We start from the raw sequence: 26,313 nt of genomic DNA, 5'->3' as shown, positions 1-26,313 counted from the left end.
ATCACCTTTGATTAAAGCTATTATATTGTCATTCAGATTGATATTCTGACGTTTTAGGTAGTTCTTTAGAGTCCTTTACTTTAATGCTCTCTTTGCTCGGTACGAACAGTACAAGGAAATATTTAAAATTAAGATGTATATAAAAAACTATAAGATGAAAAAAGACATACAGAAACATTGCATACTTCAAAAGAGTTGTAGATAAGGAAAGGGATAAGGTCAAAAGAATCTGATAGAAGGCTACTATTAAGATGAATTTTGATGATGATTTAAGTGCTCCTGTATGGGATGAATTGAATACTGAAGATAGAAAACTTCACACTGAGTTGAGTGGTACTTTTGCAAAATTATCAACGAACGATGAGCCTTCACAATTTGAAAGCACTAATCTTGTAGATATTCAAGTTACAGACGCTAATTTGGATGTTAATGATGAACCAAAGAGTGATATCCAACCGGTACACACTTCGGAGTCCACTAGAAGTATCGAGGTTGATGCAAAGGTTGATGACAGTTCACAGGAGGAAGAAAATGATCAGAACAAAAAAGAAGACAACAAGAGGTTAATGTCTATTTTAGCTCCTGATAATGATCTATTAAATAGCTCTGTTTCATCACTATCCAAACCCGCTGTGAAAACTGCAGCTGATCCCCTATTCGATGGGAATGTGTATTCTCCTTTGAAATTCAATGAAGAAGATATTTTAACTAAAGCCAACGATGTAGATGATTCTAAAGGTACAGGAAAGGTACAATTTGCTCCAAAGGTTTTATTTAATTCTGCTAGGTTACGTCGTCGTCCAGTTAATGATACAAATGAAAAATCTATGCAAATGAAACCAACTGATGGAACAGACCCATTGTCGAAATTTGAAAAATTGAATGAATTTGTAGATGAATCTATAGAAGACGAAACACAGCTCAATAAGAGAATTGCAAAAAGTGACATTTTGAAGGAAATTGAAAAACCATTATTTGATTTATCTCAGGTAAAAAGACCAGATATCACTGAGGTGACTGGGATTTCAAATGGTAAAGAAGCCCTTCAATCAAGGCCAAATGATGAAAATGACCAAATGTTAGATGTAAACATAGAAGAAACAAAATTAGTAAAATATGAAATTGAAGTCAAGGATCCAATTAAAGTTGGTGACTTAACTTCACTTCACGTAGAGTATACCGTTTCTACAAAAATCGATGACCCGAATTCAACAGTTTCCCAAGTCAATAGGAGATATACCGATTTTAGATGGCTATATAGACAATTACAAAGTAATCACTGGGGTAGAATAATTCCTCCACCACCAGAAAAGCAGGCTGTTGGGAGATTCAAACAAGATTTCATGGAAAATCGTAGATTCCAAATGGAAAGAATGTTAATTAAAATTTCAAAGGATCCAATATTGCAAAGAGATCAAGATTTCTTAATGTTTTTGACAAGTCCAAGTTTCATGATGGATTCTAAAACAAGAGAACATTACACTGGCTCACAAGCATCTAATGACAGTAATGATCTCTCTGAAATTCATATAAGCGATATAGAGCTATTAGGTGCAGAGGACGCAGCAGACGCAGATAAAAATGGAGGTATAGATGGTCAAAAGAATAGAAGTTTCATGAGTCTTTCATTTTCATCTCCTCCAAAATACGAAGAGAGTGACGAATTTTTCTTAGATCAATATCAAGCATTAGAAATCCTAGAAGAACAATTGAAACAGCTTTATAAATCATTAGAATTAATCGATTCAGAGAGATCATCTCTAACTTTTGTAACTGAAGAATTTGCTAATTCAATTGATATCCTCGCAAAATTAGAAGTAACTAAAACTAGTGCTGACATTTTGACAAATTTCGCAGAAACTCATAGAAAAATTAAAGAAGGATTGGAAAGAGTCTCTTCCCAAGAATCATTAACACTAGGTATTACTTTAGATGAATACATAAGATCATTGGCAAGTGTCCGCGCAATTTTCAACCAACGTGCAAAATTAGGTTATTATTTAGTTGCAGTAAGAGAGAACTATTCAAAAGCTGATACACAATTAAATAAATTGAAATCCAATTCTTCATCATCCAATAATATTGATAAACTAAACATTGCATCAGAACAAAAAGAGAAATTACAAAAAAGATATTTAATAGTAAAATCTAAATGGGAACAAATCGGAGAAAAGATTAAGAGAGAGTTCATTAATTTTGAAACCGACAAGGTCAAGGAATTTAGAAATAGCATTGAAATATTTTTAGAATCTTCAATTGAAGCCCAAAAAGAATGTATTGAACTTTGGGAAACATTTTATCAAAATAATATGTAGATGCTTATATTAGGAGTTACATATTAATTGTAGATATTGATTTATACAGGTACATACTTTAAGGTATAGTCATAGGACGATACTATACAACAGTTATTTATCGACGACATCTTCTTGCTTTTCTTCATGCTTTTCTTCTTCTTCTTCAGATATAAATATTTTCTTTAAAATTGGGAAATATTTTTGTTGTTCACCTATTCTGTCATAATCTACAATCATACCATCAAATGCGAAACAATATTCCTTTGCAAGGATTAGTTTATTATTATCAATCTGGGGTAATTTAGGGTATCTCTGTGAGAAATGAGTTAAGATCAATTTATTTGCCTCCATTGAATTCGAAACTTCAATTGCTTCATCAATGGTACAGTGTCTTTTCAGTATCGCATCTTCAATCAATTCGTTATCTAAAGTTGCTTCGTGAATCAACAGATCAGATTTATAGCCTATATCTTGTGCAAATGACTTGATATTAGGTCTTGTATCACCTGAATAAGAAACTTTAAAGGTATTATTTGAAGGATTCGAATTAGTATAAAAGGTAATAGTATTTGAATATGCCCAATTACAGTGTTTTGCACGACATGTTTGGAAACTTTTAATCTTTAAATCTTGATACATTGTATTAATTGCCTTTAAATCTCTATAGGAAGAATCCTCAACAAATGAAAGCTTTTGCTTTTTCTTAGCTGGTAATTTCAACATACTATCAAATTCTTCAATTGTGATAGGCTGAATTTCTCTTCTTACAAAATTACCAGAAACCAAGTGTTCACCACTTATATATCTAATCCTCTCTAAAATTTCTGGTTTTTCAAGGTTTAACCATTCATGAATAAATTTATTATATTGCCATGGTGTAACCAAGTAAATTATAGCATCTTTGTCCTCTTGATTATATTTATACCATTCTTCCAAAATGCTAATTATCCCAAGATGGTGGTCAGCATGAAGATGACTTAGATATATCATTTTTAAGTCCTTAAATAACTTTTTGCAATCTATCGATGAAAACATTCTTAAAATAGTACCTAATGTGTTTTCACCTGCATCTAATAATACACAGCGGTTTTCTATACTATTATCTTTGTTAATGTAAGGAACTTTGATCAGTGTAGAAACTACATTTCTATATTTAGATGGCAATGCACTCCCTGTACCTAATGTTACAATCTCAACTCTTCTTGACTTTTCAATAGTATTGTTGTAGTTATTAGTATTAATTTGACTATTCACCACATCATCAACAGATCCAATTTCATCACTAAATGGTTTCAAAAATTGATCATAATATTTCTTCCAATCTACTATATCAGAGTTTTTATTAGTGATTTTATATCTTAAATCATTACTATCTTTTGTGAATGGGTCTAATTTTAAAATTGTATTTTGTCTATATACATGAACATTTTTGCCATCTATCGTGGATGTCAATGGTTCTTCTTGTTGTTGTATCACTGATACGTCACTTGGCAGATTTTTATTAAAACAGTCAAAAAATTCTTTTGAATATATTCTATCCGTTCTTGGTAAATTATAATTATCTACCTGTAGCGATTTTAACTTCAATAAAGTTATAGCAGACCCTTTGAACGTAACAGTGTTAGGAGATATCAATGAATGAGAAACAATATGTTGAATTGAATCTGGGAAAATTTCCATAAATTCGATAAGTTCTTTTCCAATGGTGATATCTTCATCAAGGAAATAATAGATTACAGATAGGTCTTCAAAATCATAATTTTTGAATTTCTCTTTAAAATGAGGAATATAGTTGTCATTAGGAATGTCAAGTATTAAAACTTTTGAAACATTTCTTTCCTTTTCTAAAACTTGTTCAGGTAATATTACTGTGCCGTCTTCTAGTGTAATAGATTCACCATTTGCCAATTTTGAGAATAAAGGACCCTTTGGTATACCAAGATTTATAGCTTCTTTAACTTTAAATTTACCTCTTATTGGATGAAACGATATTTCATAACTTTGAGTTGAATTGTATGTATAAGATAAATTTGGCAATGATACATTTAAATGAGGATCAGTAGAGGGATCAAATTTTGAAATCGGTGATTTTTTAGGAAACATACTTGATGCAATTGAATTTATTACTGATTTTAGTTCTTTTGTAAAAATATTATCAGAATTTTTTCCCTCTGTCTCATTTTCCTTTGTAACTGTAATGGATTTAACGATGATTGATTTATCCTGATATAACTCTTGGTCCTGAATCACATTGGTTGTGAGATCTATACCAAATCTAAATACGTAATATCTCCATGTTGAAATAATGAAATTAATAATGGGACTATTATAATGCAATTTTAATTTATCTCTACCTTGATCAGCTAGAGTTAAGATCATACCAGGTAAACCACCAAATGAATTCCATTTTAATTCACCAGTAAGGAAAATATTCTCTAATTTTGAAATTCTTATTTTATTTTCAGTAATTGATCTTTGAGAACCTTCTGGTATTTTCCCAAAGAAATACTTATTACCATTTTCTGTTGTTAATAAAAGCAAAGGATGTTTAGTGTCATTAGTAGGATGTGTTATTGGTGAAAACGTGAACATCGCAGGTGATTTTAACTTTTTTTTCCTATTCAATGCTGTATTATTTAAAAATTTCTTATTCTTTGCAAGCTGAATAGTTGAAGTATGAAATGAATGTAAAGAAATACAGCTTGTATAAGAAGATGGAAATTTTATCTTATTAATTGGCAACAACTTGAAATAATTATAAAGAAATACTAACTATTATTATTACTATTACTATTATTCTTATTTTTTGTTGGCAAGAGAGAGGTTCTTTCCCTTTTCCCAAAGATATTATAGTATAAATTTGCCTTTAAAGGTTGCTAAATGGCCATGAATCAATCTTGTTCTACCTTTGTTCTAAGCTACCCTTTTAAAATGAATAACGCTGGAATATCAAACCAACAAAAACTGAATCACACTAAAGGCAGCTTTCCCACACTTGAATATCCTATCGACAACAAAACCAATCCTTAAACGCATCTGATATGTTTAACTATTGTTATCCATTTAAACTTGTTCGAAAATTTTTGAAAAGTTTCAGCGATGAGCTGTTTCTGAAAAGGGTAAAAAGTTAAATTTTGGAATTAGACAGTTTCGAAATTTGATTTGACAATACGTCATTATTGAAATGGTCAAGTGATCATCAACTTATCGAAGGGTAATCACTTAGAAAAGTTGCAATATGTGATATAACAAGTAAACCAGACTTATAGTATTAGTTAGTTGAATCATATAATAGAAATTTATAACAGCAGAGACATCTGAATTTGTCCACATGCCTATATTATAACCGGGGGAGGGGGAGTGTTGAGTATTGCAATTCAAATTATTGAAATAAGAAGGAGTCCTTCTAGTATGCCACGTGATTAAGAGTGACCAGAGTGAAGAAATAGCAATAGTTGCTATTATATAGTCTTGTCCTTGGCCTTGCTCTTTGTTCTACTTTTGCTCTTGTAAGAAGTCAAAAAACTCGGATGGTTCTCTTCTTTCTTAACAGCCATCAAATCCTTCCTTCAGTCTGACTCTGTTTGAAAATATCAAGGTTTAAAGAGTTATCACTAACCAACTAAACCATCAATACTTGATGGAAATAGGAATTCAGTTGGACTTCTAATTTCAAATCGACTTGAATCAAATCAAGTTATTCTATGTCTTATTACCATATCGGGTTGTAGTTTGATTAATTAATATTGTAATACAGAGTTAGTAGAATCAATTTAATTTATGCAAGAGTAAGAGTAAATGGTAATGTGAATGTAAAGGTTAACGAGTTTCTTTACCCTTTCATGTATATATAAAGCTTGGGATTGATTTTTTTAAACAAAATAAAATGAATCTTTGTAGTATGTTATATATTACAGTAATATTATAACTTATATAACTTTAATTCTATATACAAATACCTATCATTAACGTATTACAGATCATTGTTAAAAGGTTATAGATTAAATTTATACAAAATACTAGCATGTCATCATCTGCTTTAAAACCTGGTTCAACTATCTTAGCTTCTACTGTTGCCAACAACTTTGGTGAAGAGATTATCAAGAAAGTAGATTCTTTGAAAAGTTCATTACCAAATGGGCCATTATTAGTTGGATTCTTAGCTAATAATGATCCTGCTGCTGAAATGTATGCTACTTGGACTAAAAAAAGTTGCGAATCAATGGGTTTTAGATATGAATTACGCAGGGTCGAAGATAGAGATTTCTTAGAAGAAGCAATTATCGAAGCAAATAGAGATGACTCCGTCAATGGGATAATGGTTTATTATCCAGTTTTTGGTAATGCTCAAGACCAATATTTACAACAAGTCGTATCAAGAGAAAAAGATGTCGAAGGTTTAAACCATGTTTATTATCAGAATTTATATCACAATATCAGATTTTTGGATTCAAATAATGAATTGAAATCAATTTTACCTTGTACTCCTTTAGCTGTTGTTAAGATAATGGAGTACTTAAAAATTTACAATACTCTATTACCAGAAGGTAATAGACTTTATGGTAGAAAATGTGTCGTTATAAATAGATCAGAAATTGTCGGTAGACCATTAGCTGCATTATTAGCAAATGACGGTGCTACTGTTTACTCTGTCGACGTTAATAATATTCAAAAATTCACCAGAGGTGAAGGTTTGAAATTTACTAAGCATCACGTAGAAGATTTAGGTCCTTATTCTGAAGATCTATTAAAAAAATGTTGCCAAGATTCCGATGTAATAATTACTGGTGTCCCAAGTGAATCTTATAAAATCCCAACCGAATATATCAAAGATGGTACTTCCTGCATTAATTTCTCATCATTTAGAAACTTTGATGATTCTGTTAAAACTAAGGCTTCATTATATGTGCCAATGACAGGCAAAGTCACAATCGTTATGCTTCTGAGAAATATGCTAAGATTGATTGAAAATAACCAAAAACTACACGGCAAATAAATTTAAGTGTCATGACCAAGAACTAATTGAACCAAGTTCTAACTATAACGTACCCTAAAGATTACTTATCACAAATGATATTCTTTTCAGGTGATAACTATATCTTCTGAGAAGATAATAAGAAAAATAACCATTAGGATGTTCTGATAATGATCCAATATAATAAATATATAATTAATATAAATTAAAATAAAATGTAATGCATCAAAAACAACTTTCAACCGTAATACACAGTACGTGTGTTGCCCTTTTGAAGTGTCAGGTTCTTCATCATTGATGTTTCTATTGAAATATCCAATATCACGTGCTAAATTCTATAAGCTTTAAAATTTTTCCAAAAAATATCAAAAACTGCGATGAGATGAGATGAGATGAATTCAAAGCACTACTTTAGACTGTTATGAATATAATTAGTAAGGTACATATATATACTTGATCAATCATTTTGGTTTACTTTACATGGTAAAGATCGAACCAAGTTTCTTTCGAACAATTATTAGAAGAGGTGTAACTGTGTCATATATAAATCATAAAGATGACAGTCAGCTCAGCTTCAAAGCATGTAAAATTCGATGAAGGTCTTGAAGACCTTCCACATTTAGCATCTCAAAATACAACTGATATGCCAGTTGACAAATATGCTGATATTAGTGAAAGTGATAGTGATGACGACGTTCCTGAAGAAGAAGGTGTTTCTTCTGCTAAAAATGATGCTGAAATTGCTATGAAGATTAGAGAAGATGCATTGAATTTGGAACAAAAAATGTTAAAAGAGAAGAGAAGAAAGCAGAATGAAATATTTAAAAAACAAAAAGAAGAAAAACATAAAAGAAATCTAGATACAAGGGATGATGTGACTGAAAAGAATGAATTAGAAGAGATGCCAACCGAATTTTTCGATAAGCTTAAGGAATCTAACGCAGATAATGAACAGATCAAGGCAATGCCAAAACATATTAATTTTAATGATATAGAGATTGATGATAAATATATACCTGAAGTTCAGGCTCAATTAAAAAAGAAGAAAAAGAACTCTCTAAAAAAATTAAGAGCTTCTTCAAAGAAAAAGGGCCCTGTTACAGTATCTGTTTTATCAGATATTTCTGTCTCCAATACTATGGCACCAAAGAAGGAGATTAAAGTCACAAGTACTAAAGATAGGTGGCTGAAAAGGAAGTCTTTAAACAGAAAGAAATAGGGTTCATACATACAACAACACTCTTTACATCTACACACTAAGCATATTTCATCCATGGGTAACAGATGTTTTAATATAGCAAACGGATACCTAAAATAAAACAATATGGTTTAGATTTAAACAAGGTCAAAATTATATTTCAGTCAGGCAAGATAATATTAACTTTTAAAGGACCAAAATGATTTAGATCTATCATCATAAAAAAAAGTCACAACTTAAAAATATTAGTTATTAAGTAAAATCATATAGCAATGTAATATTGGATTAAATACAAAAAAATGTCATAAAATGCAAAAATAGTTCTTCTGTTATTATGCTTAAACTGTCCAAAGCAGTTGATCATCAGTCAGCTTCTGCCATAATCTTCTTGACAGGTGTTAATGATGTTCTTCTCCTGTTTTTCTCACTTGAAACTCTGCGATTTGTTCTCCCTGCATTCTTACGAGCTCTTAGTTCTCTGTTATTAACCTTCTTAGGTGAGATATCATCATTATCAGACTCTGATACAAAAACACTATCTAGCTCATCTGTAGTTTCCACATATTTAAATTTTGTAGCTGTGATATTTGTTTTCTCATAAGAGTCTTTCACAACTCCGAACTCTATAGAGTGTAATGTGCTAATCTTGGCTAAACTTGGGGAGGGAACAACTATATGATTTCCTTCCCCAGTTAGAGAGGAGGAATCACTATCATCGAATAGCTTTCTACTTTGTACCATTACTGGATTTGGGTCCTTTGGGACTAATAATTGTCCGGTACTTCCCTTTTTATATATTGATGGTCGAACTACGGAATGTCTGTGAGGATATCTGGATACCCTTGAAGATGGTGATGAGGCAGAAAATGAAAATGAATGTGACATATTTCTTGTATTGGTAGATAGATCAGTCGAACGTCTGTTTCTTCTTGTGTTGTTAGATAGAGCATACGTTGAAAACATAACTTTTGAATTAGAAGCTCTCTTATAATGACTGGCATTTTCACGCAACAACAAAAGTGAATTTGATGATTCCGCTTCCAATAGGTTATCATCTAGTACATTTGATATAGGATTATCATCCGTATTATCTTCGACTCTTTGTTGCGACGATTTAATCAAACCTACTGGCATTTCTGCAAATTGTAACGGATTCTTGATTGATGCTGAAACTATAATCTTACCTTTCAAGTATGTAATTGCTTTGTCTAGCTCAAGTTCTTGACCACAATGATTCTGGATAATACAAACCTTTGGCCATGTTGCTCTGGCACCATTTGTCGTTTCTCTCAGCAAAAATTCCGTTGATGGGTTAATTAGAATTTCATTCATTCGTAATAACATTTTCATATCTGGTAGGATAGTTATATCACCGGAATATTGTTGAGAAAGTACAGATCTAAATTTTGTTAAAACATTTTTGGCAATACCTAGTTCACTGCCCATTTCTAACATGTGTATCAATTCATTGGATAAAAAGCTGTAAATACTTGAAATATTCTGCTTGAACCTTGCACTAAATTCATCTTCAATGTCACCACCCACACAAGAAAGCGCAAATTTTAAGAATGGAAAGACGTGTGGATTCACCTGACAAGCAATGATATGATCAACATTAAACATTTCTGAAAGTCTTGAAATAGGCAAATCGTTATCGACAGAGCCATCTACAAATTTCACTGAACTACTACCATTCCATTCTCTTGTTTCTCCAGTTCTTGGATCCTTCTCGTAAAGATTTGTAGAAGGAAAGATACCTGGTAACGAGCATGATGCACATACAGCCGACCAAATTAGAACATTTGGAGCTGTTAAGTTATTCAATAGCCTTGGTTGTTCGAATAGAGATGCTGGCGATACGGTAATGTTTAAAATTTTACCAGTTCTATTGTAAGCTTCCCTGAATGTCAGATCTCCTAGAAACATAATCATGGTATTTACTAAATGCTGATTGTCAAACCAAGTCCCGCTTTTAAACGATCTTGAAATTTTAATCAATAAATTCTCACTGTCGCTTTTCTGACTATCATCTTTAAAAATATTAAACTCACTTTCTAACACACGTTCTAATAATTCTGGAATTTCATCTTTATGATGGACTGAAAGGATACTTGCGATTATAGCACCAGCACTACTACCACTAATAACCCTAGGTAATAAATCCAATTCAAAAAGAGTTGCTAGGACACCTATATGGAATAAACCAAAAGTACCACCACCGCTTAAGACCAATGCCGTTCTCCCTATATTTCTTCTAGTTTGTTGTAGGATACCTAATAAATAGCTATCATCTAATTCGGATTGATTTAATAAAACCTCTATACATAATCTTGATTCTTCAATATAATCATCTATGATATATTTTGTTCCAACGTGCGATCTTCTATATAGGTTTACATTTCCCATGCCACCTAAATTTCTAACCCAGTTAGTTCTAATTAAATACAACAACTGATAATAATCCTCATCCAATCTTGATTGCCGTAACTTTTCTGTTAAACCCTTGATAAGTTTATAATCGTATAAATTCGAGTCAGCTCTTTGTTTCCATTGATTTTTATTAGTTAGACCATCTAATCTTAAACCTGCAGCTTTCCATTCTTCAAAAGACATTGCATGTTGTTTTTCAGATAGTACTCTTTCAATTAATAAATCTCTTTCATAATCACCAGCAAATAAGCTATGTAAGAAATTTTTACATTTTGGAATAAAAGATCCATTATCTTTTTCTTCAGAAGCATTCTTCGAGTCGTTTTCTTGGTCATTATTAAGAGCAGTATCAGAAGAAGTGTCATCTAAACTTTTACTTTTATCTCCTCCAACTTTTGTACTTCCAGATTGACTAGAGACCTCATTTGAATCTGAATTCGATTTACTTTGTTTAGTGTCTATCGAGGTTTCTCTAGCACCTGCCTTAGTATTATTTTTTAAACTTGAAGAAGAATTTGAATAGTCACTACCTCTACTAGAGATGTGCTCCTTATAGGCACTGCCTAAAATATGTTCGTAATATTTCTCTATGAGATGTTGAGTAACATGGTAGTTTTGGATATCAACAGCCATTTTTATTTTCCTCTTGTATCTGTCAATTTCAGTTTCAATTTCAATACTGATATTGATATTGGTATTAATATCAATCCTTTGCTTTATTAATTATATATATGTAGGATGTATTGATCGTTTAAACTAATCATCGAATAACCGTCGGTCGTGTTTACTGGAAAAAGACACTACCAATATTAGACACTTTATTTTATATATTTCAAAAACTTTAGCTACATTCCTAGTTCCCTTTAAATCAGAATAAGAATTAGAATTAGAGTTAGAAACAGAATTAAAGTAAATTGGGTGATGTTCCCCAAGTACTTCTATCCCATCAAGTCTTGATTCTATTCAACTACTGTTGATCCGGCTGATTCCTCGATGCATAGAGAGATGTTGGTTGGTGTTGATGATAATTTTTCAGAAAGGTTTGCTAACCGAAAAGGGAAATTTGTTGTTGTCGAGATGAAGCCATGTGATTCTGCGGTTGGCGAAGAAGGGAGGGGAGGAATGGGGGATGGGACAGAAGGGGAGGGGCAGACAGGACGCGTACAGGAATAGAGAAGAAAGAGAAGCAACAGAAGAAAAAAGAAATGAGAAAAAAGAAAGAAGAAGAAAATGAAAAAGAAACGGAGGATCAAATTAGGGAAATCCTAGATCACGTGATAGTATAGCTATCACGTGGTGCATTTGTAATTGTGAATGGTAATGGTAAGGTTATCTATATCTTATATATCTTATATACTATAAATTTATATAAGAGACAACACATTGTGCCATAAATAATTGGCACGTCTAACTTAAAGAATTGAAGTTTAGTCCTCAATGTCACTTGTATATGGGTTAATTCTAAGTTATGCATAATTGCTTTGTTTCTTATATGATAATGTTTGTTATTTTCTTTTATACAGTACACACTACAAAATTGATGACAGTTGAATCAATACTATACTGCCTTGCAATTTTGTCTTTTCTCTATATATGTTACTTTTAATCTAAAATTAATTGTTTTACAGTACACCAGTAATGTCATTGTGTTTTGCTTTTGTTTTATTCTTTTATTTTATTATTAGGTTATTACACTTTGGTTTGATTTAATGTTTATCATTTGATATTAATCTCTCTTTTATAATATTTTTTCGGTTTTCTTTACTCTGAAAGATTAATCAGTGAATTTGTAAGAACCTGATGCAAGGGTAATGGAACCACCTCTGTAGGAACCTCTCTTCATCTTGTTTTTGTTCTTGGTGAAATCTTTACCTCTAACTCTGGATAACCTGTCATTGGCCATCTCACCCCATGTACCTGCAGCACCTTTATAAGTATTATCGGTTAATTCCCATGCTTCAAAGGAAATCTTCTTTCTTTCAACTCTAGAAAAATGCTTTCTTTGTCCTTCTTTCAATTCGTCAGTACCTGCAGAAATGTCCAGTTTCTCTCTATCTGGTTGTGCTTCTAATGATTCAGTTCTAGATGCTACACTATCGCTGCTATTATCGGAATCCATTTTGGCTTTCTTATTATCATTGGATTCTTCTTTATCTTCTTCTCTGGTTCTTTTCTTGTCATTGGTTTCTTCTTCAGATTCAGATTCAGAGCTGCTAGAATCGGAGTCAGAGCTAGAAGAACCTGATGAACTAGATGAGTCCGAATCACTGGAACTAGACGAATCGGAATCACTAGAACTTGAAGAATCGGAATCACTAGAGCTTGAAGAATCAGAATCACTGGAGCTTGAAGAATCAGAATCGCTAGAGCTTGAAGAATCAGAATCACTTGAACTAGATGAGTCGGAATCGCTGGAACTTGAAGAATCGGAATCGCTAGAACTTGAAGAATCAGAATCACTTGAACTATCACTAGAGCTATCACTAGAACTATCACTAGAGCTATCGCTAGAGCTTTCACTAGAGCTAGAGTCACTGGAAGAGCTGTCGCTAGAACTGGATTCGCTGGACTGAGGATCCGATTTTTTAGCAGTTTCTTCAACCTTTGGTTCAGCCTTGGTTTCAGCCTTGGTTTCAGTCTCTTCTTCATCTTCAGAACTAGAACTTGAGCTAGAGCTAGATTCACTTGATGATTCATCACTGGAACTAGATCCAGATTCACTTGAACTTGAACTGGAACTGGAACTTGATTCGGTATCAGATTCAGAACCACTTTCATCACTCGAAGAAGAAGAGGATGACGAGGAGGAAGATGAAGAGGAAGAGGAAGAGGAAGTAGCTAATTCTTCTTCTCTCTTTACCTTCTCACTCAATTTTGGTGGTTTTTCATCCTTTGCACTAACTTTAGACTTCTTAGTAGATCCCATATTTTCTTGATATACTACTTTCTTGAACAATATACTACAAATAGAAGCCAAATTAATTAAGAACTAAGTCCAATCAACTCCTAGCAACATCTAATTAATTACTTTATAACTACTTAAATTATAACAACTGTAAACTGTTTTGCGATGAGCTTTCGAAAAGTTTTTCAACCGTCAAAATTTTTCTTTTTCGCTTTGGTTTCCCAGAACTACATACAAGAATAATCTGATGAAGTGGGTGATAGAGACTTAAGTGCACAATCCAATATGATGGATGTGATACAAGATTACTCTTAATAAATTATTTTATTACTATATAATAACACAATATCATTAAACAATGATTATTTAAAATAAATGAAAGTAAACCATTTTGTAATTTTATAAAACTGTAAAAACTATGGTTTTAATTTCAACCGATGCACCCATTAATTTGTATATAATTTTTTTTATTATTATTCTCTGAACTTTTTGTTAAAGATTTAAAGCTAAACTATTATTTTCTTTTTGATTATAGTTTTAAATTATTGATTTCGTCAATGACAAGAGTTTCTGTAGAATCAATTTTATTTTGAATATTTATTTTAAAATTGCTTGAAAATTCAATGATTTCAATAACTTTTTTATTTAACGAAGCTCTTTGTCTATCAATTTCTAGTTGTGATTCTTCATGTTTTAATTTTGTTGATTTGATTAGTTGCTCAGCTTCCGATAATTTTTCCTTCGTTATTCTATTGGAATCATTGATTTTTCTTTCTATTTTTTCAATCTCGATTTCTTGTGACAATAATTTTGAATCGCTTTCTTGTTTATTCAATTCATATTCAGAATTTACTTCAGATAACTGTAATTCAATTTTTTCAATAGTTCTATTCTTATCCATTACTTCTTCCTTTAACGATATTAGTTGATGTTCTAATTCTCCATTATTTTTTTCAATTTCCCTTATACGTTCAATTATTTCATTATTCAAAGAATTAATATTTGCTTTAATAGTACTTCCAATAGTGAAATTATTATCAAATAAAGTCTCATTAGTAATTGACATATCCCCATTTATTGAGAGATTCTTTGGTAACTCAATGACAAACAATGGTCTATTAATTTTATGATCCAATCTTGATCTTTCATTGATTAAATTATCCAGGGATAAGTTATATTGTCTCAATGTATCCAATAGTGCCTTATATATCCCTTCTAATTCAATTTTCAAAGTTTTGATTGAACTTACCAACTTATCCATCTTATCAGAATTTGAATCCAGGGATTTAGTCAAATTTTCTTTCTCTTGATTTTTATTTTCAATTTCATCAATTGATATATTTCTATTACTCAAAGTTTCGTTTAGCTTTTCGATATCTGCTCCAATCTGCTCGATCTCCGAATGTTTTGTTACTGATTCGGATTTCATTTTATCTAATTTAATTGGCCATTCGATGCTTTTATTTTCCATAATATTAACATAATTTTGAAATTTTATTAAATCATTCTGTAATGCATTAAATTTTTCCCTTGATAATTTAAGTTGTTCGAAATTTTTAGCTAATTCATTACATTTAATCGAGAATTTTTCATTTAAATTATCTAAATTTTTAATGTCTGCTTGGAAAATATTTTCTAACTTTACGAATTCTTGATATAATTCGTCTTTAATGGGTTTAAAATTTTCATTACCTTTTAAATAATTCTTATAACAATCTGTGATATAATTAATGCAAAGTTGCTCTATCATGACCTCATATTTATCCTGTTTTTTATCTTGATCTTCTTGATTTTGTACTGGGTAATTCAAAATTGTAACATCTTGAGTGTTTTGATTTAACAATGATTGATCTACCCTATTCAAAGATCTATCTAATTTAATATTAATTTTTACTAGCCAATGTAACATTCCTAGAAATTTATGCCAACTATTACCACCAACAGCAGAAATTTGTGATTTATTAATGGTCTCTAAATAAGGGTATTGTAAAGTTCTCAATAATTGATAAACCTCCTGTTCTATTGATTTTGTAAATTGATAGCCGGGATCTAGCCTGCTATATAACCACTTGAACATATATATGAATCCCTTTTGAGTAGGTTGTTTTAACGATTTGATTGTGATTGGATAATTGACCTCTATATCGAATTTGTTCTGTATTAAATAGTCATAAATCTCTTGTTGAATAGCATTTTGGAAATTTTTATCTCTCAGTGGTCTTGGATCTCTATTTGCGATATTTGGAGTTGGATTTGAATTAACGTTTGCATTTGTTGAATAAGGGATCATCGAATGTCTTTGTGATAATTGTGAATTCCCCATTATATTTTTATCATTGATAGAGTTAGAATAGTCCGCACCTGACACAGTAGTTCTAAATTTTTTCCTTGAATTATCCAAATTATTATATTTCGACGACAAATTATTTTTAACTATACTTTTGTTAATCATGTCGGTCAAACCCATATTATTAGAGAGACTAGATCTTCTTTTAAGATTTGAGTTTGTCGATGACGACGGCACAGGAATTTGTGACGTAAACATCTGTGGATTAAGACTATTCAAAACATGATTATGGGCAGGTCCTCCACCACTTGCACCTGCACTTGTACTTGCACCACCATGGTTTATATCCTTTTTAAACATGAATACTTTAACAGATGATGTTAAAACGGATTTCTTCCCTAGATCCTGCAGTACTTAAGAGAAGCGAACCAAAAAACACACACTACACAACACTATACAACTGTCTAAATCCTTTCAACAATACAATAGCACCCACAGAACACGATTTCAAATCCCGAATTACAAACTTTCCCAGGACCAGGATCAGTTCAAATTAACACAGTTGATATTTTTTGGATATAGATGAGCCTTCGAATAATTGATCTTTCCTACACGAAACAATTTTTGAAGTAGCCTTTATATAGTTAAAGGAATAGAATTAATACCAACGGCACAACAGTAAACAATTGGGTTGCACCTTCTCAGACACCAGAATAAGTATACAGCACCTATATCTACCAGTCCTAAATATCAGTTTTCTGTGTATTATTAGTTCATTGCTTCATATGTTTATATATTTATATATTTACTTTACTGCTTTGTAGTTGGCGTTGTTTTCGAATGTTCGGAATTTGATCTCTCACGAGAATTACACTGTTAGCTATGACGTAGATAGTGATGCGACACCAAAAGATGAATAGTATCGTTGTATGGACATAAGATAAGAGTACCACTGACCACAGCATCAGCAACAGCAAAAGATTCATACTACAATTTTTAGAAATCGCAGATAGAGTGTTACATTGTGCCATTAACTTGTGCTTTATAACCAAACCATGTCCCCTTCCCCCACTGCAACGTAACGTGACATAACATTGACATCATGTTAAACGACTACATATTTGTTCTCTCAGCGTTCTTTTCGTAACACATGATTTTGAAATTTCAATGAAAAATTATTTAACAAGAAGAGGACAAGACATCACAAGATAGTTATTTCAATAGCACATCTCTACGACCTAAAGGTCCAATTGTCATTTTGGAATAGCATTCTGAAAGTCCAATACTTATCTGGTGTGTGGTTCAATTTTTCAGAAGACAAAAAAATATTTGGTAAAACGGGAAGTTCTGAAGACTTAACTGGAAAACACATTTAAATTTACCTATACAAACATTTGCACAATGTCTTGGAACGATGATGATGTCTTTGCAGGTTCTGCAAACAACGACGATGTTGTCTTAATGGACTCATGGGATGCTGAAGAACCAATTATGGAATCTTGGGATGCTGAAGAGACCCCTGCCAAGAAGGAAACTTCCCCAAAACCTGATTCTAAGAAAAATGCAAAGAAAGACAGTAAAAAGGACAAAAAGAGTTCTACTGATCAAGTCTTGTTGGAAATTGATGTCTTGGATGAAAAGACCCGTAAGGAATTGTTGAAAAAGGCAGAATTGGAATCAGATTTGAACAATGCTGCAGAATTATTCGGTTCTTTGGGCGTCGCCGAAGAACATCCAAGAGCTAGAGCTTTGAGAAAAGAACAAGAAGTAGCAGATGCCATGAGACCTGCTGCTTTCACTAAAGATACCCCAATTGAAAGCCACCCTCTTTTCAACGGTGAAAGTAAGAAAGATTACCAAGATTTAAGAAAGGCTTTGGCTACCGCTATTGTCACAATGAATGAAAAGTCTTCTTTGAACTACTCTTCTTCTTTGGCTATCGATTTGATCAGAGACGTTGCCAAGCCAATGTCTATCGAATCTATTAGACAATCCATAGCTACTCTAAACGTTTTGATGAAAGATAAAGAAAGAGAAGAAAGAAGAGCTCGTTTGGCTAAAGTTAAAGGTGGTACAGCTACTGGTGGTGCTGGTAAGAAAAAGGCAAAGGCTAAGACTAACTTGGGTGGTGCTTTCAAGAAAGATCAAGAATTCGACATGGGAGTTGATACCTATGAGGATTTTGGCGACGATGACTTCATGTAATCTGCCCTGTATTAAATAAAGTTTTTGAAAATAAAACATCATAAAAATTATAAAAGAAATCATAATAATATTAATTCATACAAGATAATAACAACTTTGATTAGACCAATATAGGTTTGTGTCATTCATCTTTGAATCTATTGAACCCTTATACAACTGCTTCATTGAATTTTGAAGTTATATAGTGTTATATAATACGTTCTAAATGTGGTCATTGAATAGATTATTATCAGATCTTAGTAGTTTAAATATTATTCGGAATTTGTAGTCTTAAATATTATAAAGCAATATATAAACGGATTACGAGCTTGATTTTTAAACAAATGTAACTGATCCAATATTTGTGTGGCTACCTTAGAGGCTCGGATTGTTAGGGTGCAATTTGAATTATCATCTATATATAGAATCAAGATATTTCAGATAAATTCCTAATAAATTAATATTGCTTTAAGAATGATTTGAATTTAACAAAATTTATCTTTTCTACTATGACATTTTTAAACTTTGTTCTTCTTTAACACTTTTAGAGACTAAATTTAAAATTAGTTAAAAAAGACTATAAATATGTATCTAGCTAAAAAATTATTAATGTTACACTTTTTGGAAAACCTTCAGAGACGTCTAGTTAGAAATAACCTTTTAAGAATCATAGTGAATATCTCAAAAAGTCATTTCAAACTTATTCTTGCTAGCGCAAGAGTAATTGCCCAACATCCCTTCAGTTATCAAATAATTATAAAATACGGTTATTTAAAACATGGATTTCTTATCAAGCTTAGATATCAATATTAAACCATTTAATGTTGAAAGTTCTTTTGATTTATCCTTTTCCTTAATATACAATAAATAGGTAGTGATCTCGTCCTTGCGAGCGTAACCTTCCCATAACCAATCAGTCTATTTCCTCGATTTCCATTTCACCAGTAACTACAATCTCACTTACCACCTCACCTCCATCGATTTCATCATCCAAAACCAGTGGATTACATTCATCGTTGGAGAATGGCTTAATGTTCGATAAACTGGCGTCACTTTCTGTTAACTCCACTAATGAATTATACCTTGATACAAATCTAGGACGTACCGCAATCTGAACATTCAAATGATCAGGAATCCCATTTTCTCCACGCTCAATAGATCTTTCCCTTAAAATTTCAAATATTGAAAGAATATCATTGAAAGTGATCTTTTCATTATAAATATTATCTTCACATAGTGTCAGTTCGAGACAAGGAATCTCCATCATCAATTCCTTAGTAACGAAATGTAATTTTCCATAATAGTTTTCCATAAATTCACGTAAAACTTTCATCAAAGTACCGCAGTTCTGATGTAACATAGATTCATCTTCGCATACAATAGCAGCCAACTCTGCCTCTGGCTCATCTGAATTGAACAATAAAAACCTAGTTCCTTCATACAAAATCACGATAGTCGGTATTTTCTTCTTTAGCAATGCTTTAGCTGCTTCTTTAATCTGATCCTCAATTGATATTTGAACTTCAGTATTGTCATTACCTCCCTTAGCATCATTGTTTTCTGCCTCAGTGGACTTCTCTTCTAGCTTCGGTTTCTTTAATACAGAATCATCCAACGAAACACAAACATCATCATCTAACGTAACACACACACCATCATCATCAACAAGATCCTTCGACTCACTTTTACTAGCCATTTCTATAGTTAGTTCTCTTGTTATGGTCGTCCTTACCTTACCCTTAGTATATATTCATCTCATATATTTATTATGGGATTTCTTATAGTATGGAGCCATGATACCTTGATTACTTAGAATGTTACCCTCCTTTTGAAAATACTGTGTTAGAGCAGTACGCTACCAAAATGGGCAATCACCTGGGTTTTAAATAGCCCCATTCAACTACAACGACCAAAAACGACCATACTGGCTCATTAAGGGCATTACAAAGTGCTGTTTTAGTAACACCATCTGTTTAAACAATTTCCATATATATCCAGTGCCGGAACCCTTCCTTTTGGGGCCCTTCTTGAAAGACGTTAACCAATTCCAGAACCCTTCATCATGAATCCGAATGGTATAAATATAACTGATCTAAAATAGATTCTATATGCAACGATATCAATTAAATTAACTAAAATCCTATCAGAACCCCCTCTGCCACCATCTCTTCTCAACTAATACCAGTAAAGCTATGCAATAAGAGAAGAATGGATGAACTTATCTCTAAAACTATTCCCATAGCTAGGTAAAAATAAAGGTTTGATCAGTTAAATAGGTATTAGATTATTAGCTAGATATCAATCGACTAAATGAATTCAGTTTAATTGGAACTCTTTCATCCCCAAATATGGTGTCTTTTATATATTATAGCTTGGCCATTGCTATTCTTCTGGATCAAACATCACAATATACGGTATAAAGATACATATTCCTCCATTTAGATCTATAATAAATATAAAACAAGATTAAGATATTAAAAGTGGCAAACTCAATATAGAGATGAAACGTTTTATGATCATATGGAGATCAAACCAGAGTTATCAACTATGAATCGTGGGTCTCTTTTTGTTTTAGGGAGCGATGATGATACCGGTAGTGAATGTGTGGCAGACGAGTTGAATTTTGGAGAGAGTATCTATATCAATGGCTGACTCGAAGTTGGAAATTTAAAATGTTCTTACTTTGAAGACGCTAAAATACCCTTTTATAAGAAGTTATTTAACTGGAGATTAATGACTTTAACTAACAAACTTAACTATATGAGGTGATTTTGGATTCAAAGATCGTGTTGATGTTAATAATGCTGTCAATAACAACAATTGGTTTAGTGCGGGTAACAGAAATAGCCGCCCATCCTTTAAAGTTGGAATAACGTATAATCAATGTGAAGGAGAGGATGACGACTATAATGGCTATGTTGGTTCTGATTATGGCTCAGATAGCTATGCCAGATATGAAGATTGTGATACAACAACACACACGTATAACTCAACAATTCAAGAAGGATCTTCTGTATCACTGGCAGGCAACAATAAGCTTGTCCGTAAGAAAAGAAAGATAACTGTCAGAAAAAAGGCAAGTTCTAATATTGTACAATATGAGAAAGATTATGTTCCTACTAGTGTACTTCCAGACAAGTTCAAGGATGTTTTCAAATTTTCGAAATTTAATAAAATGCAGTCGGAAGCATTCCGGTACATATATGACACTGATGAGAATTGTGTGATAAGTTCTCCAACTGGTTCAGGAAAGACTGTACTGTTTGAGTTGGCGATCTTGCGTCTTTTGAGAGATAATAATTACAGTGCAGATAACATTAAAATTTTATATATTGCCCCTACAAAATCCTTATGCTATGAACAATCCAAGAATTGGTCTTCAAAGTTTTTGAACCTTTCAGTAGGAATGTTAACAAGTGATACCTCGTATTCAGAAACTGATAAAGTTAGAAATGCGAATATAATAATCACGACTCCTGAGAAGTGGGATTTATTAACTAGAAAATGGGAAGATTATAAGCGTTTGTTTGAATTAGTTAAATTGATTCTTGTGGATGAAATACATATGCTGAAAGAAAGGCGAGGGTCCGCATTAGAAGTTGTTCTCACGAGGATGAATTATATGTATGAAGATATAAGAATAGTAGCGGTTAGTGCTACAATTCCAAATATAGAAGACGTATCAGAATGGCTAAGATCCGGTAAAAAGTTTGATAATCGAGCAGCCAGAGTTCTTAAATTTGACGACTCATATAGACAAGTCCAATTGGAAAAACACGTCTATGGATATAACATGTCTGGCAAAAATGAATTTCAAAAAGATTCCGTATACAATTCCAAACTAGATGAAATATTAAATGAACACGGTAAAGGCAGACCAGTCTTGGTATTTTGTCCAACAAGAGCATCAACTGTGTCGACTGCGAAGTTTATTGCAACTCAATCTTATGCTAGGTCTGCTTCCAACTCAAAAAATATTGTTCAATTTAATGACAGTGTCCTTGTTGATTGCTATAGATCAGGTGTTGCGTTTCATCATGCTGGATTATCCCTTGAAGACAGACGATTGGTAGAAGAAGAATTCTTAAAGGGGAATATTATGGTTCTTTGTTCTACCACAACGTTGGCAGTTGGTGTGAATCTTCCAGCATATCTTGTTATAATCAAGGGAACACGTATGTGGTCTGCCTCGGAGACACAGGAATATTCTGATTTGGATATTCTCCAAATGATTGGTAGGGCAGGGAGACCTGACTTTGAATCGGAAGGATGCGGTATTATATTAACAGATATTTCAATGAAGTCCAAATACATAAATTTGGTTAATGGTACAGCGAACTTAGAAAGCTCATTACATTTAGATTTGATAGAGCATTTGACCGCCGAAATTTCTTTAAAAACTATTATTTCAACAAAGACAGCAGTGAAATGGCTGAAAAATACCTTTTTATACGTAAGGTTCTGTAGAAATCCTTCCAGATATTCACAAATACATAAATTTAAGAAACAAAGTTCAGGTAATGATTTTCAGTTATTTCAATTTTGCCAAATGTTATTAGATGAGTTAGAGGCCAACGAAATTATAGAGAAAATTTGTGACGAATATTGCTGCACAAGTTTTGGAATGGCTATGGCGCGTCATTATATATATTTTGATTCTATGAAAAGCTTCATTAAATCAAGAGACTCATTAGGCATTCAAGAAGTTTTGAATTTATTAGCGCGTTCCAAAGAGTTTGATGAGGTCCGAGTTAGGCATATTGAAAAGAGATTATACAAAGAAATCAACCTGTCACCTTTAATTAGGTATCCATATCTAACAGATAAAAAACAGAGTCGGATAATCGATAGTACTTATCAAAAGGTTTCATTGATAATACAGTATGAATTGGGTGGACTTGAATTTCCATCTTATCCAGGTTCTTTAAAACTTCACCAAAGTTTAGTTCAAGACAAAATGTCGATTTTTAGACATAGTTTTAGAATAATGAGATGCATGATTGATACTTTTATTGCGAAAAAAGATGGTATTTCTTTAAAGAATTCTTTATTTTTATTAAGATGCATCACGGGATCATGCTGGGAAGATTCTCCAATGGTTCTTCGACAACTTAAAAATGTGGGACTGATTGCTGTACGGAAATTTGTGAATCACGGTGTTTCAACATTAGACGACGTACTTGATTTAAATGAGTCCCAAGTTGGATATTACTTGAATATAAATCCAACTCAAAGTTTAAAGATATTAAAGGACGTCGAGGGAATTCCAAAGCTAGAAATAAATGTTAAAGCTGAAAAATTCGATTTCAAAGATGGAAAGATTCTAGTTTTTTTAAGAATAGAAATTGTGACACAATACGTCATGACTCGTTGGCATGGCCAAAGCTTAACAATTGATGTTCAAATTCTGAAAGATTCCGGAGAATTTGTAGATTTTAGGAGAATCAAGTTAATGCAACTCAAAGTAGCCAAAAGTTACAGAATATCCACATTTATAAAATCTCAAGATGACTCTATCAAATTTATAATGAATTGCCAAGAGATTGCAGGTATCGGGAAAGAATATATATTCAATGAAAATGACATACCTCGAGGGGTATTTCATGATCACAGATTTAATTCAAAATTTAACAAATCAAGAAACTGTGCTAGAAGTACAATTGAAGAAATAGAAAGAGATATCTTCTCGTCTTCGGATGACAGTCTAGTGTCTTATTTAAATGAAAACAAATCGAATATAAACAATTCTTCAGTTGTCGCAGCAAAGAATGAAACTGTTACTTTGCATGGAATAGAAGATATATATGAAAGGAGAAAAATAAAATTTAATGGAAACTATGAATGTAATCATGTTTGTAAAGATAAACTTGTATGCCGTCATTTGTGTTGCCGGGAAGGCATTCCAGTTAATTATATGAAGAAGAGAACAAATAATGATATTAAGCAAATAGACAGAACAACAATTTCAGCTAATACAAAAGAATCTAGAGTCAGTGATACCTGTAAGAAAGATGGTTCAACATCAGATTCATACAAATTCAAAACCAAATCAAATATTTTGAATTCTGAAATGGTCGATGAGGATACAAAATTGCAGATGAGAAATAGTACTCCCGAATTAGACTCTTCCTCTAGTAGTTCACAGGACCTAATTTCATGGAATAAAACCAATGACAATGAAAGGCACTGTATTCAGGATGTTAATATAAAGAAAGGAGGTGATATTTTTCACAATGAACCCTCTGATTTGTCTTCTGAAATTAATGAAAATTTAAGTAATAACAACCTTAATTTCTTAGGTTCTGACATCGAATTTGACTGAACATAAAAATATTATAACCTATATATGTTTTTCGATGAATATGCATTTTAGATCCTTCTACATATCCGTATATATATCTGTAGTAAGATGGTCGTAGTGTAACCTTAAGATCCATTTATTTTCTATTATTAATGTAATATTAGATCAACTTCTGTCATTATAATATGGTAAATTCAAATAGAGGTATAAATTATTTTATTGTACAGTTACAGACATAAGTTGAGATACAAACAATATACAAGCTTGGAACTAAACATTGAAGATAAAACTATCATTGAGAACAAAATGAAGTCATATGACATAACAGACTTATCGTCAATCAGAGTAGTTTTTAATATTGGCGTATAAGTGAAATAAAAATGCAAAGTGATATATTGTCGTGGTATCAAATCTGAGGGAAACATTTTGGCTTGACAAAGAAAACGTAATTTTATGTGTCAATTATATTTTAGAAATATTCAACATAACTCAAGTGAGTGCACTTAAACATATTTTCATTCACTAGTGAAGACACTAATATACCCATATTTAACTAATGTGACTGGAACGAACGCATGTGTTTGATCATAATGCTCTATTAAATCAAATACATTGACAAATTGAGTTTTCATACTACATGGACACGATTCAATTTTACACCTTAAATTACTCCAATAATTTCTTATTAACTGTTCATTATTAATCAACTCAAATGGGAATGGTTTGGTCATATTGTAATTATTAGTCTGATCAAACACAGCCATTGGGACATTGATGTTCGTTGGGAATACCACATCACTCTTAAGTTGATAGTTGTTTGAAAAACCAGATCCAGGTGATGTTTCACTCTTGATGTCACTTAAAGGTGAAGGTATAACTGAGTCAACATCGTTAAACAATAAATCTGGTACAGTATCAGAGGCAGACATTCTACTCACCAAATGGGCTTCTATCATATGGTTCATCAAGTCATCTTCTGGTTTAATCAATACATCACAGTCTTCGTACAGACATGGTATGTTGAAGGCATCATGTGCAGATGAAACACTTGAATTAGCCTCTGAAGATTCACCATTAACTAAACTTGAAGGGGTACCAATAGAGAATCCATTCGAAGCCTTATTAGGAGAAGCATCGCTAGATACATCAGAACCTTTTGAAATTTGATCAGCAGCATTATTAATAGCATTATCAGGAACATTGTTTCCACCGATTATGACATCGATATCCTTTTTAAGTTTTTTCTCATGTGTATTCAAATGTCTTTTCAGTTGTTGGGAGGTGATCAAACCTTTACCACAGATATGACAGGTTCTTGGCTTAACTTGTGAATGTGTCCATTGATGAACCCGCAGATGACAAGGTCTCATAAACCTTTTACCACAGTTCTCATAATCACAGAAATATGGCCTTTCATTAGTATGCGAATACCTATGTTGTTGTAATAGTGAGGGTCTATCGTAAACTTTGGTACAACCTTCATATGTGCACTTGTATCTCTTATCTCTTTTACCTTTCAATGATTTAGAACTCATTTTCCTTTCTTAATTACTAATATATATGGATATAAAACTATCTCTCGATCTTATCTATCTTTGGATTGAATACGTTTCTGAGTTTTAATTAACCAGTAGCTAAACTTCCTTTTGCCAAACGTAAACTATAGATTTTTGATATATACTTGTGCTTAGCATGAATGAAACAAGAACAAACAACCAAAAGCTTAGCCTAAAAGT

General features: G+C 32.2%; 11 protein-coding genes across 11 annotated transcripts; 5 read left to right on the top strand and 6 right to left on the bottom strand.

The window, feature by feature from the left end:
- Positions 1-251: 251 nt before the first annotated feature.
- On the top strand, positions 252-2,315 carry Kpol_489p14 (vacuolar protein sorting-associated protein 5; the record flags this gene model as incomplete). Its single annotated transcript, XM_001643441.1, has 1 exon — positions 252-2,315. One exon carries the CDS (start codon positions 252-254, stop codon positions 2,313-2,315), a length of 2,064 nt encoding a protein of 687 aa, XP_001643491.1.
- A 93-nt stretch (positions 2,316-2,408) lies between these two features.
- Positions 2,409-4,889, bottom strand: TRZ1 (tRNase Z; the record flags this gene model as incomplete). Its single annotated transcript, XM_001643440.1, has 1 exon — positions 2,409-4,889. The coding sequence occupies one exon, from the start codon at positions 4,887-4,889 to the stop codon at positions 2,409-2,411; it is 2,481 nt and encodes an 826-aa protein (XP_001643490.1).
- Positions 4,890-6,321: 1,432 nt separating this feature from the next.
- Positions 6,322-7,293, top strand: MTD1 (methylenetetrahydrofolate dehydrogenase (NAD(+)); the record flags this gene model as incomplete). The annotated part of the gene is made up of 1 exon (XM_001643439.1): positions 6,322-7,293. The coding sequence occupies one exon, from the start codon at positions 6,322-6,324 to the stop codon at positions 7,291-7,293; it is 972 nt and encodes a 323-aa protein (XP_001643489.1).
- Positions 7,294-7,828: 535 nt separating this feature from the next.
- BUD21 (Bud21p) lies at positions 7,829-8,491 on the top strand (the record flags this gene model as incomplete). Its single annotated transcript, XM_001643438.1, has 1 exon — positions 7,829-8,491. One exon carries the CDS (start codon positions 7,829-7,831, stop codon positions 8,489-8,491), a length of 663 nt encoding a protein of 220 aa, XP_001643488.1.
- Positions 8,492-8,833: 342 nt separating this feature from the next.
- Positions 8,834-11,533, bottom strand: Kpol_489p10 (uncharacterized protein; the record flags this gene model as incomplete). The annotated part of the gene is made up of 1 exon (XM_001643437.1): positions 8,834-11,533. One exon carries the CDS (start codon positions 11,531-11,533, stop codon positions 8,834-8,836), a length of 2,700 nt encoding a protein of 899 aa, XP_001643487.1.
- A 1,141-nt stretch (positions 11,534-12,674) lies between these two features.
- SRP40 (Srp40p) lies at positions 12,675-13,826 on the bottom strand (the record flags this gene model as incomplete). The annotated part of the gene is made up of 1 exon (XM_001643436.1): positions 12,675-13,826. The coding sequence occupies one exon, from the start codon at positions 13,824-13,826 to the stop codon at positions 12,675-12,677; it is 1,152 nt and encodes a 383-aa protein (XP_001643486.1).
- Positions 13,827-14,334: 508 nt separating this feature from the next.
- NDC80 (kinetochore-associated Ndc80 complex subunit NDC80) lies at positions 14,335-16,452 on the bottom strand (the record flags this gene model as incomplete). Its single annotated transcript, XM_001643435.1, has 1 exon — positions 14,335-16,452. The coding sequence occupies one exon, from the start codon at positions 16,450-16,452 to the stop codon at positions 14,335-14,337; it is 2,118 nt and encodes a 705-aa protein (XP_001643485.1).
- A 1,041-nt stretch (positions 16,453-17,493) lies between these two features.
- On the top strand, positions 17,494-18,297 carry HCR1 (translation initiation factor eIF3 core subunit j; the record flags this gene model as incomplete). Its single annotated transcript, XM_001643434.1, has 1 exon — positions 17,494-18,297. The coding sequence occupies one exon, from the start codon at positions 17,494-17,496 to the stop codon at positions 18,295-18,297; it is 804 nt and encodes a 267-aa protein (XP_001643484.1).
- Positions 18,298-19,189: 892 nt separating this feature from the next.
- On the bottom strand, positions 19,190-19,972 carry RMR1 (Rmr1p; the record flags this gene model as incomplete). The annotated part of the gene is made up of 1 exon (XM_001643433.1): positions 19,190-19,972. One exon carries the CDS (start codon positions 19,970-19,972, stop codon positions 19,190-19,192), a length of 783 nt encoding a protein of 260 aa, XP_001643483.1.
- A 1,479-nt stretch (positions 19,973-21,451) lies between these two features.
- HFM1 (DNA helicase) lies at positions 21,452-24,598 on the top strand (the record flags this gene model as incomplete). The annotated part of the gene is made up of 1 exon (XM_001643432.1): positions 21,452-24,598. One exon carries the CDS (start codon positions 21,452-21,454, stop codon positions 24,596-24,598), a length of 3,147 nt encoding a protein of 1,048 aa, XP_001643482.1.
- A 494-nt stretch (positions 24,599-25,092) lies between these two features.
- On the bottom strand, positions 25,093-26,112 carry FZF1 (Fzf1p; the record flags this gene model as incomplete). Its single annotated transcript, XM_001643431.1, has 1 exon — positions 25,093-26,112. The coding sequence occupies one exon, from the start codon at positions 26,110-26,112 to the stop codon at positions 25,093-25,095; it is 1,020 nt and encodes a 339-aa protein (XP_001643481.1).
- Between the last annotated feature and the right edge of the window lie 201 nt (positions 26,113-26,313).

The sequence above is a fragment of the Vanderwaltozyma polyspora genome, genomic scaffold (assembly GCF_000150035.1).
Source record: "Vanderwaltozyma polyspora DSM 70294 KpolScaffold489 genomic scaffold, whole genome shotgun sequence".
NCBI lineage: Eukaryota > Fungi > Ascomycota > Saccharomycetes > Saccharomycetales > Saccharomycetaceae > Vanderwaltozyma > Vanderwaltozyma polyspora.
Note: the sequence above shows the minus strand (reverse complement) of the source record. Positions and strands in the feature narration are given on the sequence as shown.